This window comes from Balaenoptera acutorostrata, chromosome 15 (assembly GCF_949987535.1).
Source record: "Balaenoptera acutorostrata chromosome 15, mBalAcu1.1, whole genome shotgun sequence".
NCBI classification, from domain to species: Eukaryota; Metazoa; Chordata; class Mammalia; order Artiodactyla; family Balaenopteridae; genus Balaenoptera; species Balaenoptera acutorostrata.
In genome coordinates, this window is record NC_080078.1 from 35807322 (window position 1) to 35828190 (window position 20869).

At 52.6% G+C, this 20869-nt stretch overlaps 2 protein-coding genes and 1 long non-coding RNA gene across 5 annotated transcripts; all 3 read left to right on the forward strand.

The window, feature by feature from the left end:
* Positions 1–1611: 1611 nt before the first annotated feature.
* On the forward strand, positions 1612–2351 carry LOC130704906 (uncharacterized). Its single transcript, XR_009005465.1, has 2 exons — positions 1612–1721; positions 2072–2351. It is a non-coding gene; the product is annotated as an uncharacterized LOC130704906 (long non-coding RNA).
* A 904-nt stretch (positions 2352–3255) lies between these two features.
* On the forward strand, positions 3256–10166 carry LOC103000838 (uncharacterized). Its single transcript, XM_057529689.1, has 7 exons — positions 3256–3348; positions 4351–4415; positions 4579–4703; positions 5159–5423; positions 5517–5600; positions 6052–6212; positions 9739–10166. Exons 1-7 carry the CDS (start codon positions 3256–3258, stop codon positions 10164–10166), a joined length of 1221 nt encoding a protein of 406 aa, XP_057385672.1.
* On the forward strand, positions 9800–19448 carry ZNF500 (zinc finger protein 500). 3 transcript variants are annotated; one of them, XM_007181516.2, is made up of 7 exons: positions 9800–9980; positions 10646–11143; positions 13105–13288; positions 13492–13559; positions 14554–14665; positions 16557–16670; positions 17685–19448. In XM_007181516.2, the coding sequence occupies exons 2-7, from the start codon at positions 10742–10744 to the stop codon at positions 18308–18310; spliced, it is 1506 nt and encodes a 501-aa protein (XP_007181578.2). In that variant the 5' UTR covers positions 9800–9980; positions 10646–10741; the 3' UTR covers positions 18311–19448. The 3 variants fall into 3 exon arrangements, with proteins under 3 accessions (XP_007181578.2, XP_007181580.2, XP_007181579.2); XM_007181518.2 differs by having other exon boundaries at positions 14557–14665; XM_007181517.2 differs by lacking the exon at positions 9800–9980 and adding an exon at positions 10071–10494.
* The last annotated feature ends 1421 nt before the right edge of the window (positions 19449–20869 follow it).

Here is a 20869-nt window from a genome sequence, read left to right on the forward strand (position 1 = left end):
GAAGCCCGCGCACCTCAATGAAGAGTAGCCCCCACTCGTTGCAACTAGAGAAAGCCCACACGCAGCAACGAAGACCTAATGCAGCCAAAAATAAATAAATAGGGGGAAAAAAGCACGTTAAGGGACTTCACTGGTAGTCCAGGGGTTAAGACTCTGTGCTCCCAATTCAGGAGGCCCAGGTTCAATCCCTGGTCAGGGAACTAGATCCTGCATGCCGCAACTAAAAGCCTGCATGCCTACACTAAAGATCCCGCATGCTGCAACGAAGATCTAGCATGCGGCAACAAAGATCCCGTGTGCCGCAACTAAGACCCAGCGCAGATAAATAAATAAATTTTAAAAACAAACAATCTCTGTGAGATTTATCCCTCCATCATTCTGTTGATCGACATTGAAACTGTTTTTAGGTTTTATCATTACAAAGAACACTGCTCTGAACAGAGAGGCAGTCTTTATTATTTACAAAATTAGCATATATTAAGCCTTTATTATGTCAGGCATTCTATTGCCTATTTAAATCACAACAGTACCTATCCCAGGTGTTACTATCCTCTACTAATCTGTTATTCTTACCTTCTCCCTCCTTCACCCCAACCGAATCAACCCCAGGGCTCTGTGTCTTCTGCTTTAGGAATCTGGGTCAGATCCCTCCTTCTATGACTACCACCATCACTAGTATTACCTCAACTCCGGGCCCCGGGAGCTTCCAGCTGCTCTCACTGCTCGCCTCTGGTCTCCCTGAGATCTGTACTCCACAAAGCTTCCTCTCCTGTCAGGACACTATCCTGCTTAAAACCCCAAACTCTATTGGTTTCCCCTTCCTCTTAGGATATAACCCTCAATCCTCACAGGAGCCGCCCAGGCCCTCCTGCTTGGTCTCACCTCTCCAGCCTCATCTCCCAAGCTTGGCCCCCTGCACCAGGGCCACACTGGTCTCCTTTCTGTCCCGCAAATGCACCCCGATCTCTTGGGCCTCAGGACCTTCACACCTGCGGTTCCTTCTGTGTGGACCCCTCTTCCCCCATTCCCCAGGCTAACTCTAAGATACCTTCCTTCCTTTGCTCAACTGTCACGTCCATCCTAAGAGGGACAGGTCCCCTCTTCTCTATCCGTTTGGCAGCATTTACCAAAGAGATGACTAAACAATTATTTGTGCAATGATTTGTCCGCTGTATGCCTCTTTGTAGAACGTAAGTTCCATGAAAGAAAGCACTTGCTCACCACCGCCGCCGAAACCCCAGCACCTAGCAGAGCTGGCAGATGTGATCGCTCATATGTGGCTTTAAAAAATGTATGTATGAACGGATGAAAGGATTTTGAACGACTTAACCTCCCCCATTCACACATGTGGAAACTGAGGCTAAGAGCACACAAGGGACTGGCCCGTGGCCTCGGCAACGACAAAGTCACACCCAGAGGCTAACGCCCCTTCTCCCCAGGCCCTCGCAAGGACACCTCCAGGAAAGACCCTCAAGGCAACGTGACCCCGCCCCGCCCCAAGGAGTCCCCTGGGTATCTGCCAGTCGGACGCGGCGCGGAACACGCTGGGAAAGTAATCCAGCCCGCTCCCCGATTCCGGCGCCCGCGACTTCCGCTTCCGGCGGGCACAGTCCTCGCGCGAGGCTTTGGGAAATACGCGCGAGACGGCGGTGGTGGGTCCGTTCTTGGTCTCGGTCGCTGCGCAGCAGACGCTGTCCTTTATTGTGCGCTTACTGCGTGAGGTGAGCTGCTGCTCCTTCCAGGGGGCGGAGGTTGAAACTTGGGGAAGGGCGGTGACTTGCGTGCGGCCGCAGCCTTTGGGGTAGAGGCGGGACTCGAATACGGACTGCCTCCCCTTCCCGGCCTCTTTTCTCTGTGGCGTCACCGGGCGCGCTACAGAGCGAGTTCAGCCAAAAGGACAGGAAGAGAGTCAAGTGTAGCCGACTGAGTCAGGCCTTAGGATGTCTGCGATATTATTACTGGCTAGGGTGGATTAACCCGGGACTTAGTAGCTGTAGCTCTGGAATCAAGAATTTGTGTTCCAGGGACTTCCCTGGTGGCGCAGTGGTTAAGAATCCGCCTGCCATTGCAGGGGACACGGGTTTGATCCCTGGTCCGGGAAGATCCCACATGCCGCGGAGCGATTAAGCCCGTGCAGCACAACTACTGAGCCTGCGCTCTAGAGCCTGCGAGCCGCAACTACTGAAGCCCGAGTGCCTGGAGCCCGAACTCTGCAGTAAGAGAACCCACCGCAATGAGAAGCCCACGCACCGCAACGAAGAGTAGCCCCCGCTCGCCGTAACTAGAGAAAGCCCGCACGCAGCAGCAAAGACCCAAAGCAGCCAAAAATAAATAAATAAATTTATTTTTTTTTTTTTTTTTTTTTTTTTTTTTTTAAGGATTTTCTTATTTATTTATTTATTTATTTATTTATTTTTGGCTGTGTTGGGTCTTCGGTTCGTGCGAGGGCTTTCTCCAGTTGCGGCAAGCGGGGGCCACTCTTCATCGCGGTGCGGGGACCGCTCTTCATCGCGGTGCGCGGGCCTCTCTCTATCGCGGCCCCTCCCGTCGCGGGGCACAGGCTCCAGACGCGCAGGCTCAGCAATTGTGGCTCACGGGCCCAGCTGCTCCGCGGCATGTGGGATCTTCCCAGACCAGGGCTCGAACCCGTGTCCCCTGCATTAGCAGGCAGATTCTCAACCACTGCGCCACCAGGGAAGCCCTAAATTTATTTTTTTAAAAAAAATTATGTTCCAATCTCATTGCTGTCACTTCCTAGCCATATGATCCCCCGTGGGTTCAGTACCTAAAACTCAGAGATTCAGGATTTTTTTTTTTTTTTTTAACCTGTAGAGATACAGTACCTCTGGCGTTACTAAATTAGGAACAAACGGAGTGCGAATGCGTACTGCCTGGTGATCAGAAATTGGTGGCCATTATTATTGTGTCAGAAAGAAGCAGGCAGGACAAGGAATTGGGGTTAGAAGTTGTTGGGGTTTTGAGGAGGGAGGGCTAGGCCTTGACATGGGAGGCCTTTATCTCCCAGGCAGAGTGTAGGCAAAGGCACTTGGCCTCCCTTTTACAGTTTTATTGTGGACAACTTCTGCCTTTGGAACCCCCAAAGGGCACGTCCTGCTTCTCCAGAGCACTCTTCTTTGTCAGGAATGGGGAGCCGGGTTACCCCTGGAAGTGGTGGCAAAGATTATTTTCTTGATCAGACTCTATTCAGGCTCCTTTGAACTCTCTTCTCAACTAGGCCCTGACTTTTGGGCTTCCATGTTCATCTCTGCATTGTTCACTTGTAGCCAGTTTAGCCAGAACCACCTGCCCCCACCCCAACTGGGTTCCTTATCCTCCCGCATCCCCCAGGTGATTGATGTCTGATCACCCTGGCCTTCCTTCAGCAAGAAACCCCTCTTACCCTGATGCTTCCTTTTGTTAATTTTCCAATGCCTCCCCCCAGCCCTGCACCTTGGCTCTAAGTTCCCACCTTTCCTTGTTGTATTCAGAGTTGAACCTGATCTCTCTCCACTGCAAAATTCCACTGCAGTGTAACAGGCAAGAACCTTTGTATTCTATTACAGGTCACTAAAGGGATGATGCCTATAAGCTTAAATTATCCATAATGGCCCATCTCTAGGAACCCTGCCTCCCAGGTAATGAGCATTAAGCTAAAATACCTTTGTTTAGCTCACAGGAAACATTCCTCACCAGACCCACCTGTGAACGACTGAAAGAAATTAACACATCCCCTCCGGAGGCTAGCCAGAACCAGGAAATTTTGACTTTACTCCCTCTCCTTTTAGTGTAAAAGAAGTCTGAATTCTAACCCAGGCAAGATGGTTCTTTGGGACACGAGTCCACCATCTGCTCAGTCTGCCAGCTTTCTGAATAAAGTCGCTGTTCCTTGCCCCAACAACTCGTCTCTTGATTTATTGGCCTGTTGTTCAACAAGCAGTACAAGCTTGGACTCAGTAACCTCAGTGGTCCCTAACAAGTGCCATGAATAATTTTTTTCTTTAGAAGTGGTGAAAGAAGCCCATTCCTCAGCTGTGCTTCTGTGTGTCTGTCTCTGTCTCTCCTCTGTGTGGTTGGCTTCAGCCCACAGCAGATTTCTTGGAGGAAGCTGGACATTTTATTTCTCTTCTCTTAGCTCTGGCCTCCTCCCCTTTTAAGAAAGCCTTTGGAGAAAGTACTGAAGCCAAGGAGATGCTGGCTTCCCTTCCTGAGATGGAGCCCAGGTGAATGAATGGTCCTTTGTCTAGATATTTTCTACCCAAAAGAGCAACTGCATTGCTCTTTCCCCTCCCCTGGTGTGTTTTTCTTCATGGCACTATTACCACCTGCATCATTTTTTGTCTATGTATACAGGCATACCTTGGAGATATTGCCAGTTTGGTCCCAGACCACCACAAAGAGGAGAATATCACAATAAAGTGAGTCATGTGAATTTTTGGTTTCCCAGTGCATATAAAAGTTAGATTTACATTATACTATAGTCTATTGAGTGTGCAATAGCATTATGTCTAAAAAAATGTACATACCTTAATTTAAAAATACTTTATTGCTAAAAATGCTAACCATCATCTGACAATGCAGGGTGGCCACAAACCTTCAATGTGTAAAAAATGCAATATCTGCAAAGCTCAATAAAGTGAAGTGCAATAAAACGAGGTCTGCCTGTACATCCTTGTTTGTGCCAGACACAGCCCAGAAACGTGTTGGTGAGTTTGGTTTATGTCACACAAGATTTAAACCCAGTTTGGGTCTACATTCAAAACTGGGAATTTTCACCTAAACATCCAGATATCTGGTTTCTGGGGAGTGATCAGATTGGCAGGCAGTGTAGGGCCTGCATCCCCCACTGCTTCCCGTGGCCTTGACACTGAGGCCTTGCACCTGCTCCACCTGTCACGATGGCACTGTTGTGTCTCTTGTAGAGAGAAATTCCCCACATTCACATCACTCTCACACACGGTAATAGAGAAGAAAGACCAAGAGGGACACGTGTTTTAAGAAAAATGGGAGAGAGCCCATGTCTTTGCGGAAAACAAGAATATTCCAGAATGTTTGGTGCACAAATGCATGTCTGTGTCGAAAGCCCAGTCTTGCCTTCCCCGCCGGCCCTTGTTTGAGCAGGTGTGGGTGGTGGTCTGAGGGGAATCTTTTGCCGTTCCAGGGACTGGTGGTGTTTGTGGGTCTGGCTGTGTGCTATGGACTGAACTGTGTCCCCCCAGAACTCATGTTGAAGCCCTAACCCCCAACGTGACTATATCTGGAGACAGGGTCTATAGGAGGTACCTAAGATTAAAGGAAGAAAGGGATCACTGTCTTTTTCCACCAAGTGAGGACAGAGAAGTCACCATCTATGAGCCAGGAAGACAGTCTTCACCAGGAACCGAATCTGCTGGCACCTTGATCTTGGACTTCCTGCCTCCAGAAGCGTGAGTAATAAATGTCTGTTGGTTAAGTGCTCAGTTTGTGATATTCTGGTACGGCAGCCTGAGCAGACTATGACACTATGTGTTTTTTCCAAGAGAAGGGTGTGAATCTTCACCCTATTCTGAGCCACATCTGGGCCGACCGCGAGCAGGGGAGTTTAGCATACGTCATCCCCACGGGTAAGGATTTCTGAGCATGCCTGGTGGGCCTTGATTCCCCTTCTTCCTCCACACTCTAGCCTTTCTCCGTGATGCCTTCATCCTACAGGCAGCTCTCCCTCAAAGGAATCATCATGTTTTGCACGCCTGTTCTTACCCATCTGCTTCTTTTTTTTTCTTTTTTAACGATTTATTTATTTATTTTTTGGCTGCGATGGGTCTTCATTGCTGCACGTGGGCTTTCTCTAGTTGTGGCGAGCAGGGGCTACTCTTCATTGCGGTGCGCAGGCTTCTCATTGTGGTGGCTTCTCTTGTTGTGGAGCATGGGCTGTAGGTGCACGGGCTTCAGTAGTTGCGGCACACGGGCTCCAGAGCACAGGCTCAGTAGTTGTGGTGCACGGGCTTAGTTGCTCTGAGGCATGTGGGATCTTCCAGGACCAGGGAATTGAACCTGTGTCCCCTGCATTGGCAGGCGGATTCTTAACCACTGTGCCACGAGGGAAGTCCTACCCATCTACTTCTCATTTAACTTGCTGGCTGCAGGGAAAAGACAGATAAAGTTTCAAATGCTGGGTGGTTCGAGGTGTAAACAATGGCTATCTCCTGCCTCCCTGTTAATTGATGTATCCAAATGTAAATGTAAATGTAATCCAAATGTAAATCAATAAATTGATTTATTGTCTAAAATTGAATAATGGAACCAAAACGCAGCCAGACTCCAAGGAGAGATTTCACAGCATTGCACAGCAAGCCCTCTTATCCTTCATCCTTTCTGTTGATGAAAATAATAACAAAACGACTACTGTTTACTGAGTGCTCCTATGTTTCACCCTAGAGCAAAGTATTTTAATGTGCTGTGTCACTTAACTGTAGTAAATATCCTCTGGGAAATAGGTACTATTAACCCCCATTTATATTATTGTCGGAATCAAGTTTGTGATAAGGTTGGGCAGCAGAGTTAAGTGTCTGAAGAACAAATTACACCCCATTATTTATTCAGTCGTTCAGCAAATATTTACCGAGCATCTACTATATGCCAAGCAGATCTGCCTAGTGTGCCGAGAAAACCAGAGGGGCCCTGGTTGCCCGCCTCAAAGGAGAATCTTGGGACAAGACCAGAGTCTTCCAAGATACAGTTTGGATATTTACTCCAAGACAGAGCTGTGATTACCTGGCTGGCATTCAAGTTTGCGTTCAGGGGAGTGGCCTGAGCAGCAGGCTCTGGAGCCTACGTGCCCAAGTCTGTCTTGGCTGTTCTACTTTCCTAACTGTGTGGCCTTGGGCAGGGCTCTGCCCCTCTCTGAGCCTCAGTTTACTCATCTAAAACTTGCATCATAATGATATATACACGATTGTCATTGTGAGGATTTAAGTAGCACAGTAAAAACACAAGCACCATGGACCTAGGAAGTACTTAAAAAACATTAGCTTTTATTGTTAGCTCACAAAGGCCTTAGAAAAAGTGTAAAAAGCACCCATTACATATCAGGTTTTGAAAACTGTAGTTCTCTGATGACTCTTCTAGATAATTTAGTCAAATTAGCTAAACTGTTTGACTTGTACTGAATTGTTGGTTCTCAGTCATTTGGACTTTGGGAAATTGCTACCAAAGATGGCCCACACTTGTAAAGTGCTTGATGGTAGACCATCTCTTCCCAGCCATAATTAAGTCATAAGAGTAACTGTGAGCTGAACCAACACCCAGTATGTGATTATGGATTATGTACCATCAGCCTGGAGATGATCTTCCCCTCTGTCTTCAGAGGAGGATCTACGTGTGCCTCTCAGTTGTTTGCCAACTTCTGTGAGTGTGAGGCTGCCATTTTAACTCGAACTGTTTTGTAAACTCCATAAATGCTATGAAAACAAGCTACATTTATAAGAATAAACAGTGGCATGTGATTATATATATATATATATATATATATATATATATATATATATATATATATATAACTGTAAATGCTTTTAATTCAGACTGTAAACGATGCTTGGCACCTGAATGAGTTGTGGACCTCTTACAGAAACTTCACAGGCCCAGGCATCCAAGATCCACAAATCTTGAGGTCTGCAGACTTCATCCCAGTGTGGTTACAGGTCACGAGCTGATGTTTATGGAGCATCTGTTACGTGCTAGACATCATCATAGGTCCTTTACAAACATAATCTCATCGAAGCCTATCTGTCAGCTCTCAGAAGTTGGAGCTATGACAATCCCCATTTTACAGACGAGGCAAAGGTAAGGCTTACCCAGTTAGTAAGTGGTGGTTCTGAAGCACTGGTTTGGGTGTATGTCAGGGTAGGCCCAAATTCATCCTGGTGTATGCTGGTTATGGACTGAATGTCTGTGTCCCCCTCAAAACAGAATTAAGAAAGAAATCCTGGGCAAAGTAGAAGTTTAACCTTTAAATCTCTGTTGGCTCTACTCACTGAAAACTGCCCAGAGAGGAGAGGGCCAGGACTACGTTAGTCGGGCCTTGGTCACTTCATGGACTTGCTAACTTGTGTATATCTGGCCCCGAGGAGATGAGAAGAGTCGCAAGGCCAGGGCCCCACCGCTAACCAGGAGGCAGTTAGAAACAGGAAGTTGTGCGGCAGCTTTGAAAATGCTGGTGTCCCCACACCTGTCTGTCCCTCCAGACAGAGCCGAGAGTGTCTCTTCTGTTTTCCTCCTTTTCCCTCTTCCACTTCTATCTCTCTTCTTCCTCCCCCACTACATACCCATCTGTGACTTCTTCAAATTACCCCTTTCCATGCCCTCCTCCTGAGGACGATGGAATGGCAGGCTTCTTGTGTTTGGCTTGAGTGCCAGTGCTCTGAATGGCTCCGCACCTTGGTTCCCTCTAAGATCCCGGCTCTCCTGACCCGTTAACTGATGTATCCTCTTGTCTGTCTAAAATTTAATAATGGACCCAAAACACAGGTTCCAAGGAGAGATTTCACAGCATTGCACAGCAGCCCAAGATTATAAGGCAAAAATGAGGCATATGTGGTCCTGCCTTTCCTCAAGCCCCACCACAAGGCTGTCCTGAAATCTGGCATCTTCCCTTAAAAAGGTCCTGCCTTCCACCGGGGGTGTGTGTGTGGGGGTGTCTCCAGAACAGTGGTGGGCAGCCCGGTTTCTTGTTCTGCCTGTGTGCTCACAAGAAAAACTGGATATTGGATGTAGGGGGAAAAGTGGGATGCGAGAGAGAATGAAAAGTAGAAATGGAAGGAAAGAAAGAAGCCGGTGGGAGGGTTGATTGAGGCGCTAGGCCTGAGGATGCCAAAGCTGAAAAACTCAAGGGTTGTCTGGTTGTTAGTGATGATGTTTATGGAGCTCTCACCACTAGGCACACAGCTCTCACCATGACCCTCTTCCTGCTCAGACCTCCCTACCTGCCTACACCTCCCTCCCCCAGGCTCCACAGGGACACCAAGGACTGACTGTCCAGTTCACCTCCTGCTCATCGTGCCTGCTTGGCACAAAGCAGAGCCCAATAAATACATATTTGTTGATCAAATTAACAAATGAAGAAATAAGCAATTGATAACGAAGATGCACCCAGCAAGAACTTTGTGAGTCTTCATTTTGCAGTCTCTAAAATTAAGGAGTTGGACCAAGACAGACACCTGGGTTCCAACCTCACCCCAGTTCTGCACTTACTGGGTGTTTGTGACCTTGGGCAGGTCATTGAACCTCTCTGCACCTCGGTTTCCTCACCTATAAAATAGGGATAATAGTACCCCCTTTGTTTCAAAGATGAACTGATTTAATAATTGCAAATCGCTTAGAACAGAGCCTGGCACATACATAGTACTATGTAAGTAAAAGAGTAAATTTCCAGGGTCCCTTCCACCGTGGAGTTCCTCAGGCCTGGGAGGGTGGATGGAAGAGAAGCAGGGAGAATGGCCCAGAAACTGCGGAGCCTCGCTCATGCGCACTGAAGTTGAAGGAACAACCGTCTCCTGCAACTCCTCCCAGGACCCATCTACCCCGGGCCGCGGCTCAGCCAGGGGATGACTACGTTACCCACAGTGCATCTCGCGGACTCGCTACGTATCTCGTTTCTATGCCTGACAGTCGGTTCAACCAGTAGTACGAGGACCCACGATGTGAGTAGTTACTCACAATGGCTCCCATGGACCCGCCTACCCAGGCCCTTCTCACTCTCCACAGCCGGCCAAAGGTGCGAGGACTACATTACCCACAATGCTTCTAGTGGGACGCCCACGCGGCCTCGTTCTCGAGCTCGACGCCGGCTCAGCCTGTGGTCGCTGCTGACTGTCCCGCTTCTGCGTTCTAAGGGTTTTGGTCCTCGCTTCTGGCCCGCCGAGCCCTCCACGTGCGCTGTCCCGCTCCCGTCCCAACCTGCCGCTCCGGGCCTGCCCCGAACCCCCCCACGAGTCTCAGCGCTGCCGGTGAGTGCGGGTGCGGGCGCAGGGTCCCAGCTCGAGCTTCTTTCCGCGGCCCTCGCCCGCCGGAGCCTAGTTTGTGCCCGGCCTCGGTCACCGCTCTTCCTCCAGCTGAGGGGACGAGACGGGAGAGCAGCCCAGCCGGGGATTCCTGACCCTCACAAGACCCTGGAGTTGGAGAGGCCTTGGTGACCATCCATTCGGTGGGGCCCGCGGATGGGCTTCAGGCTCCTGAAGCCCGAAATCGGGGTTCAGATTGGGACAGAATCTGCGTCCTCCTGGGCAGAGGGGGCTCTGGTTCTCATCATATTTCCAAACGGACCTCATCCAAAAATGGCCAACTGTAATATTGAAAACTCAGCGTTTCTAGAACTCTGACCGCGTTCCAGGCACTGTGCTAAAATAAACTATTTTCCCGTTTAGTTCTCGAAGCAACCTGTGTGTAGGTGGTGTCAGCATGTCTTCTTTCACATGAAGAACTGAGACCCAGAGATTAAGTACCTCTCCTGGGAATTAGAGGGTTAGTAGCAAAGACAGTTGGATTTACTTTAACTGTTTCTTTCTGCCAGTGAGGGCACGTTGGCCTTGGGGCTAGGGCAGGGCCTTATGGGTTTCAGACACTTATCCAGCCCCAGTGCTGCACCCTGCATGACTTTATTGTCTCTCCACAGAGCCCTGGAAACATCTTCCCCAGTGTCTGGCCAGAGGTATAGGGAGAGACAGGTGTGAGCTCCAGGCCAGAGAAGGAGCAAGGCCCACCAGGAGCAATGGCGACCTCTCCCGGCTTCCAGCACCCGCCACCCCTGGAGCAGGATGAGATCCTGATCGTGAAGGTGGAAGAGGACTGCTGCTGGGAAGAGGAGCCCTCCCTGGAGATTGAAGACCCTAGCCCTGAGACCTTCCGCCAGCTTTTCCGGCTCTTCTGCTACCAGGAGGTGGCCGGACCTCGGGAGGCCCTGAGCCGCCTCTGGGAGCTCTGCTGCCGCTGGCTGCGGCCTGAGCTGCGCACCAAGGAGCAGATCCTGGAGCTGCTGGTGCTGGAGCAGTTCCTGACGGTGCTGCCAGGGGAGATCCAGGCCCGGGTGCGGGAGCAGCAGCCAGAGAGCGGTGAGGAGGCCGTGGTCCTCGTGGAAGGGCTGCAGCGGGAGCCCAGGAAACAAAGGCAGCGGGTGAGGTGGGGGGCATTTTAGCCCTGAGGTGAGAAAACGGGGCCCTGCTGCTGAGGTCTGTGTTTGTAGATTCCTTGGGCTCCGGAGCCGTGGCCAGCCTCGGTCACTGGGAGTACCTGGGGCTGGCCAGACACTGAATTGAAGAAGGCAACTGCAGAGTGTTTCTCAACGTTGGCCAGCGTGTGTCCACCCGTTGATTAACCACTGTAGCCCCGCTAGCCCTTTCTAAGCTGTGTGGATTGGTTTGTTAACACCATCCCAATGTAGGCCAGATGCAGGTTTTTTTTTTTTTTTTTTTTTTTTAAGGATTTTCTTTTATTTATTTATTTATTTATTTGTTTATTATTTTTGTCTGTATTGGGTCTTCGGTTCGTGCGAGGGCTTTCTCCAGTTGCGGCAAGCGGGGGCCACTCTTCATCGCGGTGCGGGGACCGCTCTTCATCGCGGTGCGCGGGCCTTTCTCTATCGCGGCCCCTCCCGTTGCGGGGCACAGGCTCCAGACGCGCAGGCTCAGCAGTTGTGGCTCACGGGCCCAATTGCTCCGTGGCATGTGGGATCTTCCCAGACCAGGGCTCGAACCCGTGTCCCCTGCATTAGCAGGCAGATTCTCAACCACTGCGCCACCAGGGAAGCCCCAGATGCAGGTTTTGATGGGAGAGAGTTTGGAGACCTTCTAAGGCAGAGCCTTGGGAGTTGAAGAGATCCCCAAAGAAGGAGAAGCACTAGGAAGAAAGACCAGGTGCTGGTGGGTGCCCTGGTTAGAGCCCGCAGGTGTTCCTCAGTCTCTCTGGGGCTGCGCCATTCAATACAGTAGCTACTAGCCATGTGTGTTTTTTTTTAATTAAAATTAAATAAAATTTAAAATGTAGTTCTTAAGTCACACTGACCACATTCCAAAGGCTGTCATCACACATGGCCAGTGGCTATGCCCTGGACAAGGACAGTGCAGATATGGGGCACTTCCATCATTCTACAGAGAGCGCCACTCTAGAGCAAACTCAGCTCCTTCTAACCACATCTGCGGAGTGCGAAGTCTTTTACAGATTTCTCCTGCTTGGGTCAGATTAATTCCTACTGATTAGATATTTGGCAAATTCTGCAGGTCACCTTTCTCCCTGTGGCAGTGTCACTGGCCACACAGTGCTGTTCTTTTGCATCTGGCAGGATAGACCCCCCCCAACCCTCCCCGCCAAAAAAAACCCCCAAAAAACTTGACCATAAGGTGAGTTGAATGCATTAAGCACATCCTGCCTTCGTGGTGGCCAACAAGAACCCAGGAGCCCTTCTCAGCCCTGCCAGCCTTGGCGTTTGGGGTTCCCGTCATGGCTTTCCTCTGTCACTGGGCACCCTGTAACCTCCGGGGACTGTCTCCTCTCAGAGGTGTGGAATTTTGAGCCTTAGACAGGGTCCCTGGTGCTGGTTTCAGTTCCCCAGGGATGTATCTTGTCCCTAGTACTGTTACAGACGTCAGTAAACTCTGAGACTGTTTTTCTGATTCACCTTCACTGAAATTAGGAAATAGATGATTCCAGAGGGTTTGTAGATGATTTCAAAAAATGTAGCAAGTGCAGTAACTCAGGCTTCCAAAATGAGACCTGATTTGGGGCCCTTCTGGCCCAGGTTTTTCAGGAGCACTAAGGAAGGAAGGGTGAGAGTGTGACGGTGACAGCAACACAGTGTGATGGGGAGAGACTGCAGGGTCTCAGGAGTGGAGCAGGCCTCCCTTTCCCCAGGTTGGGAGCCTGACCTCTTCCTGGGTCACATGCCTTCTCCCTGGGGTCTGACTGGAGGGAGGTGCTTGGAGGGTCGCAGAGGCCATCAGACACGACAAGGTGACCCGGTGGTAAGGCAGAGCCTGGCAACAGGGTGGCCAGGGTGCCCGAGACAGGAGGGATGGGGAACCCTGTGGGTTTCCTCCTGACCTTCTGGGAGCTAGTGGGCAGATCTCTGTTTGTATGCAGGATCCGGAGGTACTCCCTGATGACGCACTGGCCCATGGGACAGGGGAGTGGTTCTTGAAATGCCAGGTGGAGGCCCAGCCAGCAGAGCTGTCTCTGGAGGAAGGGGCTCAGCACTCCAGCCAGCAGTCCCCAGCCCAGCTGAGCTACAGACCAAAAAGAGGCCCCCAGCTCTGGCCAAAGACGGGTGAGTAGCTGCCCCTCTTGAGGAAAGAGACGCCCTGCACTGGGGAAGGGAAGGGAAAGGAAAGGAGTGTGGCAGGGGGTCAGGCTTGTGTGCCTGTGGGGTGGGCAGGCTCCCGGCCGGGTGAGTGTTGATGGGGAGCAGCTGGACGTGTCCAGCCTTCACCTCCATGTGCACGGGTAGGTGACTCTGTGCTCTTTCCCCAGGCCCAGCGGCCTCCCAGTGTCAGGAGACGGCGGCACTGGCCACATCCTTCCTTTCAGCCTGGTCCCAGGTGAGTGGCATTCCTGATCTGCAGCATCCCCGTGTGTCCGGTGCTCTTGTTACGGGGACACTTCTCTTGCGTGGTCAGGTCTGTGGGTTTCCAAGACGGATCTTCACCTCCTGGGAAATCCTCCCTGTTCTCAGATGCCACCTGAGTATTAGGTGTGCCCTGGAGGATCCTGGAGTCTCAATGGTGAGTTAGGGCAGTCACTTCAAACCCAGCTGTATGTTAAAATCTCCTGGCATCTGGGTAAAAATAGATTTTTCCCCCAGCCCTGGCCTGGAAGCAGAGTCTCCTTTGCTTGTTTGTTTCAACTGCAGCTTTATTGAGATATAATGCACTTACCATACAATTCTCCCATTTAAAGTATACAGTGTTTAATATATTTACAGAGTTGTACAGTCATCACCATAATCAAATCAATTTTAGAACATTTTCATCACCTCCCCAAAATACCCCACACCCATTAGCAGTCACTCCCCCCTCCCCCTCCCTCAGCCCCCTGGCAGTCACCAGTCTTTCTGTCTCTGTGGATTTGCCTTTTCTGGATATTGTTTTCTTGGGTGTTAATCGTGCTCCCAGGTCAGTCTGGTGCTAGATTTGGGAACCACTGGCCTAGAGGCATTCTGAAGTCCCCAGGTCACCCCATTTGGGTCCTGGGGCTGGCTTGAGCTGAGGCAGGGCATGCTAACTCGTGTCCTCAAGGAGCATGGGCCCCAGTGGCTGGGATCTCAGCAGATCCAGATGTTCCACGCAGCACATCTGTCCACACAGTCTCTGGCCCTGCAGCAGTTGGGGCAGAGCTTGGTGGTGACGGTGTCCTCCCAAAGAGCAGGATCCAGCTGTGTCTGAGCCAAGCTTGGAAGGAAGGGGTGCATAACAACATACAGAAAGGGAAAGGTTGGGGAGGGGAAGAAGTAGGGGGAGGTAAACAGGACCTGCCATCATCACACAAGTGGAGGGGACAGTGAGCCCACCAGGCTCTGAGTGAGCTGCGTTCCAGCAGGTGCCGGTGACCTTGGAGGACGTGGCCGTGTACCTGTCCCAGGAGGAGTGGGGGTGCTTGGACCTGGCTCAGCAGGACCACAGCTGCGACATGCTGCTGGAGGATGAGGGTATGTGCAGGGAGACCCTGGCTGTTGTCTGTCAGACACCGGCTTGTGTCTCTGATGTGGGTGAGTGTCAGGGAGGGTGGCTGCTTCTCTCGGGCTGGCTGTGGTGTGTGCTGGCCTCCAGGACCCGAGGCCCAGGCCACCTCCCTGCTCAGCACCTTCCCTGGCTCCCCCCGCCTACAGGAGCTGCTCCAGCAGGTCTCAAACTTTAGTGGCCAGAGGAATCACTGGGCAGCATATTAAAAATAGGAACTTGTGGGCCTTGTGCCCAGGGGTTGCTTTAGTGAGCCGGGGGCATTCCCTGGTGAGTCCTAGCGCTGGGCAGCCCTGCACTGCCAAGGTTGCTAGTGTCCCATCAGTGTCCCATCTGCAGCGGGGGCAGTGTGGCTGCTTGCCCACATCCCAGGCAGATGCCCAGAGCTGTCCCGAGTTCCTTCTTTCACTCTTTACCCACACGGTTGTCCAGTGTCAGTTCAGCCTTTGTGCCGTCCTTGGCCCCCGTGGGCAGAGCTGCTCTTGGCAAGGCCCTGCCTGTCTATGGCCTCTCCTCACCACCCCACGCTGTCCCTTCTCAGCTCATCCTGCCACTTTTGACAGTTGTTCACTCCCTGAAATGTTTTTTAAAGGAGTTGAGATCCTGCTTTGTATCAGTTGGGGTTCTCCAGAGGAAAAGAACCATTAGGATATGTGTGTGTAGAGAGAGATTTATTTTAAGGAATTGGCTCTCACAGTTGTGGAGGCTAGCAAGTCTGAAATCCATACAGCAAGCCAGTTGGCTGGAAACCCAGGCAGGATTTCTAGGCTGCCGTCTCGAGGCAGAATTCCTTCTTCAGGAAACCTCAAGTTTTCTCTTAAGGCCTTCAACTGATTTGGTGGGGCCCACCCCCCAGCGTGGAGGGTAATCTGCTCTCCTTACAGTCACCTGATTGTAGATGTTAATTACATCTACAAAATAACCTCCACAGCAACATCTAGACTGGTATTTAGGGAATTCCCTGGCGGTCCAGTGGTTAGGACTCTGTGCTTTCACTGCTGAGGGTGTGGGTTTGATCCCTGGTCAGGGAACCAAGATCTGGGAAGCCGTGCAGCGCGGTCAAAAAATAAAGATAAAAAATTGATTGAGGGCTTCCCTGGTGGTGCAGTGGTTAAGAATCCGCCTGCCAATGCAGGGGACACAGGTTTGAGCCCTGGTCCAGGAAGATCCCACATGCCGCGGAGCAACTAAGCCCGTATGCGGCACAACTACTGAGCCTGCGCTCTAGAGCCCGTGCTCTGGAACAAGAGAAGCCACCGCGGTGAGAAGCCCACGCACCGCAATGAAGAGTAGCCCCTGCTCTCTGCAACTAGAGAAAGCCCACTCACAGCAATGAAGACCCAATGCAGCCAAAAAAAAAAAAAAAAATTGACTGGTATTTAACCAAACAACAACACTGTAGCCTGGCCAGTTTGGCACAGAAAATTAATGATCACGTACTTTCTTTTACATCTTCATTTATTCCAAACTGTCTGTAGAACAAATGAAGATGAAACCTTTCTATTGCCGCGAATACTGGCGTGCTGTGTGCACTGTTGCTGTCCCACTGCTCTGTGCTGTGTCCTGCTGTGTGTTGTAACTCTTGGCTACTTATCTCTGTTGTGATGAAATTCTGACCCCTCGGGGCATCTGGTTTCCCTCCCAGAGCCGGGGAGAGCCTTGGGCCCTGTTTTTCCTCACTTCCTCTCTCTCTGAGGAAGCAGTCTGCACAGAAGTAGAGCGCCCCCCACCTCTGTTGCGGCATGGAGTTTTTCCCTGCAGGTTCTCCGGATGCCCCTTTGCCCTCACGAGGAGGAGGTTGCAGTCCTGTGTTCTGTCCCGGCCACACTCACACCCTCTCTTCTCTTTCCCCATGAGCAGGACTCCCCGCTCCTGGGCCCTGTCTGACTGCCCAGGAGGGACGAGGGCAAGGCCTGCGGGACCCAGCTTGTGCGGCCTCGGGGCTGAGGGAAGTCTCTGGCAGTGCTGGCTCAGGTGAGGGGGTCTGGGAGGAGACGGATGTCCCAGATGAGATTCTCCCCTCTCCTGGGCTTAGACCTCGGCGACTGTGTTTGTGGAGTTCAGGCTCAAGGGCTTAGAGCAAGGGTTGGCAGATTTTTTCTGAAAAGGGCCAGATAGTAAATAGTTCAGGTTTTATGGACCGTATGGTCTCCCTGGTGATGCCTCAGCTCTGCTGTCCTGGCACAAAAGCAGCCACAAAAGCAGTCACAGTATGAAAAGACATGGGCGTGGCCATGAAACTTCATTTACAAAGGCAGGCTCACCTGCCCTGAAGGAAAGGTGAGGGAGACAGGTGGCTTTAAGAAAGGTTTGGGGCTCGAGCAGCAAGAGAATCCTACCACCTTGAGCTGGGACATGGCGCTGCACGCAGGCACCATAGGGAAGCCGCTCCCAAGGGAGACAAGAGGGGCTGGGCATGGGGTCCTCAGGACGCCCTGAGTGTCACTCAGCCAGCGGCACTCACTCTCTTGGGCCTACACCTGGGATGGAGTTGCTCAGTCACGTCACTCTGTGACCGTTGGAGGAACTGCCAGACTCAGTTCCTTTGTAAAAACTCTTACCAAAGGCCAGGGGTCTGGTACCATCCTGTCTCAGTTGTACAGATGAGGTGGATGTGAGCTCGAGCCCATGCCTGGCTTCCTGGACAAGCCAGTGTGGAGGCAGGAGGGGGCTGCATGGGGGTGTGGGGTGGACAGCACCTCGGCAGGGACAGTTCCCGGCGCTGGGAGGGCCTGTCCTTCCCCCATCAGGTCAGTGGGCCTCAGCATCCTCGTGTAAATGGGACTGTCACAGTACCACCTCACGGCCTTGTGAGTCTGCCTGTGGTTCTAGTTCCCGGAATCAGGCTCTGACTGATGCATCCTGCGGAGAGTGTGGAGGGGGAATTTGAAGGCACTTCTCTGTGTCAGGGGCCGCCCCACCCTGCCTCCCCTTTTCCCTCTCCCCCTCTCCGTGGAGCCCTCAGCGACTGTGCTTTCTCTGTCTCAGAGCTTGGGAGGCAGTTTGAGGATGGAGAGTATGCCAGGGCGGACGCGTCGATGAGAACACGGTGGGGCCAGGTGCTCCCGGGTCCGGGTCAGGGGCCCGGTCCGACCAGACCCCAGCGGCCTCCAGACAGAGGGGGGCCCCTTGGGGTCCTGAAGCCGCACACGTGCCCCGAGTGCGGCAAGGCCTTTAGTAAGACGTCCCACCTGACCAAGCACCAGCGCACGCACACCGGGGAGCGACCCTACCAGTGCCAGGTATGCGGGAAGCGCTTCGGCGACCGCTCCAACTGCAGCACGCACCAGCGGGTGCACACAGGCGAGAAGCCCTACGCCTGCGCCCAGTGCGGGAAGCGCTTCAGCCAGAGCTCCAGCCTGGTCATCCACCGCAGGACACACACCGGGGAGCGGCCCTACGCCTGCACCGAGTGCGGGAAGCGCTTCAACAACAGCTCGCACTTCAGTGCGCACCGCAGGACGCACACGGGCGAGAAGCCCCACACCTGCCCAGCCTGTGGTAGGGGCTTCCGCCGGGGTACCGACCTCCGCAAGCACCAGCGCACGCATGGGGGGGAGCAGCCGCTTCACAGACCCCAGAGGCTCCAGGACGACCCCGGGACCCGAGCCTGACAATTCGGGAAGCTGCCAGAGTCGTTTCTGTCCCGGAGCCAGAGACTCTGGTCTTCAGGCATCTTCAGACTCCGTTTGCTCCTGTAGGCCTCAGCATGAGGACACGCGGTGGGACATTTGGGGGGCCCAGGCCGAGGAAGGAAGCTGGGCCCTGCAGGTGTATTAGGGTCTGGGGCAGCCACACAAAGGACCACAGCAGCAGGGCCGCTTACAGCAGCAGGAATTCTCTCACGGTTCAGGAGGCCAGAGTCTAAAATCAGGGTGTCTGCGGGGCTGGGTCCTTCCTACAGCTCTGATGGAGGATCTGTCCCAGGGCGCTCCTGGCTCCTGGCGCTGCCAGCTGTCCTTGGTGCACCTGGGCTCGTGGCCACGTCACTCTGCCTTGCCTCCCCATGGCCTCTTCCGTGTGTGTCTTCATGTGTCATCTCCTCTTGTAAGGACGCAGTCGTTGGATTTAACTAATTACATCTGCAGAGACCTTGTTTCCAAGTAAGGTCACCTTTTGAGACTCTGGGTATGAATTTGGGGGGACACTTTTCTGCCCACTTTGGGGGAAGCCTCAATGGCTGTGGTCTCTTGCAGCTTTATGTACCCCAGCCTTACCTGGGCTTGGTCTCCTGTCTTCCCCCCCGAACCTTGCTGTACTTTCAAAATGTAGCCTGTTGGGGGCGGTTTCCAGTATCACAGTGGTTGTGGGTCACCTTCGCAGAGCCACGGCTGTTCTGTAGGATGGATGGCTGGTGCGGGAATGCTTCCCCGAGATCCCATCTTTCAACCTCCCCCAGCCCATCAGGAAGTCCCCAGGGTAGAGTGCCAGGGCTACCTTTGTTCCGGCCCAAGTGGCCGTGTCCCAGGACGCAGGCCGGCCTTGGTTGCCCCACTTTGAATTTCTGAGGTGGATGTGCCTCTCTGATCTGTTCACATCCATGGTCTCATAGTGGCTGAGGGGAGCAGTAAGAGACCTTGTTTGCTTTAGTCATTAGTAAAGTTGTGGGGCAGCTCTGAAACCACTGGGTTCTGGAATGTTCCATCCAATTGCTAGACATATTTTTACCTTTCCACACAACCCAGGTTCCAGGGTGTGTGACCTGCTCTTCTCTGTTCCCTTAATAAATGACGTCAGTCCTTCTGGCCCCTGTGCTCTGTCCTGTGTATTCTCTGGAGAATGGGGCCGCCCAGTTTAGGGATGGTTTTTTTTTTTTATTTTTTATTTTTTATTTTTTTAAATTATAGCTACTTTATTTATTTATTTCTTTATTTTTGGCTGTGTTGGGTCTTTGGTTCGTGCGAGGGCTTTCTCTAGTTACGGCAAGTGGGGGCCACTCTTCATCGCGGTGCAGGGACCGCTCTTCATCGCAGTGCGCGGGCCTTTCACTATCGCGGCCCCTCCCGTTGCGGGGCACAGGCTCCAGACGCGCAGGCTCAGCAGTTGTGGCTCACGGGCCCAGCCGCTCCGCGGCATGTGGGATCCTCCCAGACCAGGGCTCGAACCCGTGTCCCCTGCACTAGCAGGCAGATTCTCAACCACTGCGCCACCAGGGAAGCCCCTAGGGATGGTTTTTAACCCTGCGGGGCACGTACTATCCAGCCAGATCCAGCCAGGCCAGTGTCACCAACCACCCACCTGCCCCTCACAGGCTCACTTCTCTCACATCCAGGCTGGTGCTGGAGGTGGCTACCTTCTGCCACCTGAGAGCTGGGCCCATCCAATGCCTGTTCCATGACATTCTCTCTCACAGTCCTGTAACAGGACTTCATGATTCTCCTGCTCTAGATGGAAACTGAGACCCGAGAGCTTGAAGCACCTTGTCCAGGTGGCAGGACCAGCTTTCAACCCAGGTCCGAGCTCCCACCACCTCATCCTCCTGGCCTTCCTTGATAGACAGTAATTTGCAGAGTTGAACTTGGAACTAAGAGTTTATTTACTGTCACTGTTGGGGGAACATTCTGAGTGAACCTACCGCCATTAAAAGGGGTAGAGAGTGGGGGAAATGGAATTTTAAAAATAGCCTTTGTTCTTGAGGGCTAGTGGCTGCAGTGGAGGCCGTGTGCCACGTTCAGACTGCCTGCCCAGCGGCTGAGTCCTGACCATGCTGTGTGCACCCTGGAGTGGAGGGTGGGGGGCCTGTGCCGGGGGAGAGGATCTGGGGGTCCCAGGTGATGGTAGTCTGGCCACAGTCCCTGCTGGAGAGGCCTCCCCGGGGCCTCCCATGACCTTGGTGGAAGCCATCTCACATCTGGCTTGTAATGAAAATGTCCCTTGTGGGGAATGGGGGCTGCTGGTAAGGCCCCCGTGGCCCCATCAAGTAGAGTCTGTGGCGCCTATCCTGGCTGCATGTGGCTGGCTGAGGCTGGGCAGGGCCTGTCTCACCTGGTGCAGGGCTGGATGGGAAGAGGCCCTTGCCCAGCCTCAGTGCATAGCAGCCGGCAGTGACCCCAGCTGAATGCTGGAACATGTGCCCAAATGCCAAGGACCCTGCTGGGCTGCCTGATCCCATGGCCTGGGGAGCCCGAGGTGATTGCTCTGTTCTTCCCATTGGCAGACAGGGCAGATGGGCG